The sequence below is a fragment of the Otolemur garnettii genome, unplaced genomic scaffold (genome assembly GCF_000181295.1).
Source record: "Otolemur garnettii isolate 467f Iridium unplaced genomic scaffold, OtoGar3 scaffold00050, whole genome shotgun sequence".
In the NCBI taxonomy this organism is placed as follows: Eukaryota; Metazoa; Chordata; class Mammalia; order Primates; family Galagidae; genus Otolemur; species Otolemur garnettii.
The window spans coordinates 8,185,681-8,187,921 of record NW_003852445.1 but is presented as its reverse complement, the minus strand read 5'-3'; the positions used below and the strand labels follow the sequence as shown (position 1 = coordinate 8,187,921).

The following is a 2,241-nucleotide window of genomic DNA, read 5'->3' as shown; positions in this document are numbered from 1 at the left end:
AAAAAAAAAACAACAAACTTTTTGGTATTAGAAAGAACCTGTGGGGACAGTCACAGCTGAATATACTTAACAAGTAATGGAAGTTGACTTGATGGCAGGAAAGGCACAAGCGAAGAGAAACAGGTATTAATGAGTAATAAGATGGCTCTGATACTACAGTGCCCATTGTTACTCTACATAGAGTCAGTTTTTCCATTCTCTGCATTGATAGACTTTGTGTAGGAATTTAGCTTTACTTATACTCAAATCAATGGAAACCTTTGTCCTTAGACATCTTGGCAGGCATACACAGGTAAAATGAACAATATCTATATGTCTTATTTGTTTATATTTACTTATTAATCAAGTGTGTGCTTAGGAAAGCTGGATAATACACCAAAACTAAACACAAATTTAAAGAAAAAAGATTAGAACTTAAACTGTTCTCATATTTTTCTCTTTCTTCCTGATCCTGCCAGCCCCCCTCTCTCTTCTTTTGAGACAGAGTCTCACTCTGTTACCCTGGGTAGAGTGCCGTGGTGTTGTAGCTCACAGCAAACTCAAACTCTTGGGCTCAAACAACCCTCCTGCTTCAGCCTCCTGAGTAACTGGGACCACAGGCGCCCACCACTATGCCCAGATAATTTTTCTATTTTTCTTCTTTAGTTATAGGTTAATATGAGGGTACATATGATTAGGTTATACTATTTTTTTTGTAAGGTAAAGTCCAAAGTCAAGAGTTGGAGTTAAGCCCCCTCACCCAGGAAGTATGCCGTATGCCCCTACGCTTTACCTGGTAGGTAGGAATTAATCAAGCCCCTTCCCTTGTCTTTACATTTTTAGTAGAGAAAGGGTCTTGCTTTGTTCATGCTGGTCTCAAACTGATGAGCTGAGGTGATCCTCCCACCTTAGCCTCCCAGAGTACTTGGATTTATAGGTCATGGTAAAGCCACCATGTCCTGCCCTCATCTTTTTTTAAGAGACAGTCTCGCTAAGGCGCCAGCCACGTACACCTAAGGTGGCGGGTTCGAATCCCCAGCCCGGACCCGCCAAACAACGATGATGGCTGCAACCAAAAAATAGCCGGGCGTTGTGGCGGGCGCCTGTGGTCCCAGCTACTTGGGAGGCGGAGGCAGGAGACTCGCTTGAGCCCAGGAGTGAGACTTGCTTGAGCCCAGGAGTTGGAGGTTGCTGTGAGCTGTAATGCCATGGCACTCTGCCCAGGGGGACAGCTTGAGGCTCTGTCTCAAAAAAAAAAAAAAAAAAAAAAAAAAAAAAGAGACAGTCTCAGTTTGTCGCCCTCGGTAGAGTGCCATAGCATCACATCTTATAGCAACCTCCAACTCCTGGGCTTAGGCAATTCTCTTGCCTCAGCATCCCAAGTATCTGGGACCACAGGTGCCTGCCACAGTGGCCGGCTATTTTTTGTTGCAGTTTGGTTGGGTTTGTACCCACCACCCTCAGTATATGGGGCTGGCGCCCTACTGACTGAGCCACAGGCGCCGCCCAAGCTCTCATTCTTTTTATAAACAAACATTAAAACAAATTTGATTTGATCCACCTGAAATTTTGCCTATGATTACATTCTGGAGTAAGTTCTTTACCTGACATTCATTTTACTTGTGGAGAGGGCAGAGTGCTTGGCTGACCCCTTCAGAACAGAAGTGCTCTCATTTGTAGGGGTGTGAAAGCGGCCCTGGGAGCGCTGTTGGCTGATGGGAGTACAAGGCACAGAAAGTCTTCCTCTTGGAGGAACTGGAGTCACTGTACTGCTTTTATTGACAGGCTGCTTCTGAAAAAGAGAAAAAGGCACAATTTTTTTTTGTGTATTGCTTTTGAGACAGAGTCTCACTTTTTTACCCTCAGTAGAGTGCTATAACATCACAGCTCACAGCAACCTCTAACTTTTGGGCTCAAGCCATTCTCTTGCCTCAGTCTCCTGAATAGCTAGGACTACAGGTGCCCACAATGCCCGGCTGTATTTTAGAGATGGGGTCTTTGCTGGGTGATAACTGTTCTCTAAACAGAATAAAGAAAAAAATAAAAACAGAACAACTTTTGCTATGGTTCATATGACAAACTGCCTTAAATTCTTTTTGAGAAATATGCAGGTTGTTATATATCATAAAATTCTAAAATAAACGTTTCTCACCTTATATTTGGTACTCCCTTAACCTCAGGGTTGATTTTATTACCTTCTCTTACTTCAGGGGACTTCAGTCCAGTAGGATCTGTTAGCCATGATTTATCTCCCCATCTATC

General features: G+C 43.4%; 1 protein-coding gene across 1 annotated transcript in view; it reads right to left on the bottom strand.

The window, feature by feature from the left end:
- NUSAP1 (nucleolar and spindle associated protein 1) overlaps positions 1 to 2,241 on the bottom strand; it is a 51,669-nt gene that overhangs the window by 18,743 nt on the left and 30,685 nt on the right. The window contains exon 7 of the mRNA XM_003791736.2: positions 1,584 to 1,771. Coding sequence (XP_003791784.1) covers positions 1,584 to 1,771 — 188 coding nt within the window. The remainder of the gene's footprint in view (positions 1 to 1,583; positions 1,772 to 2,241) is intronic.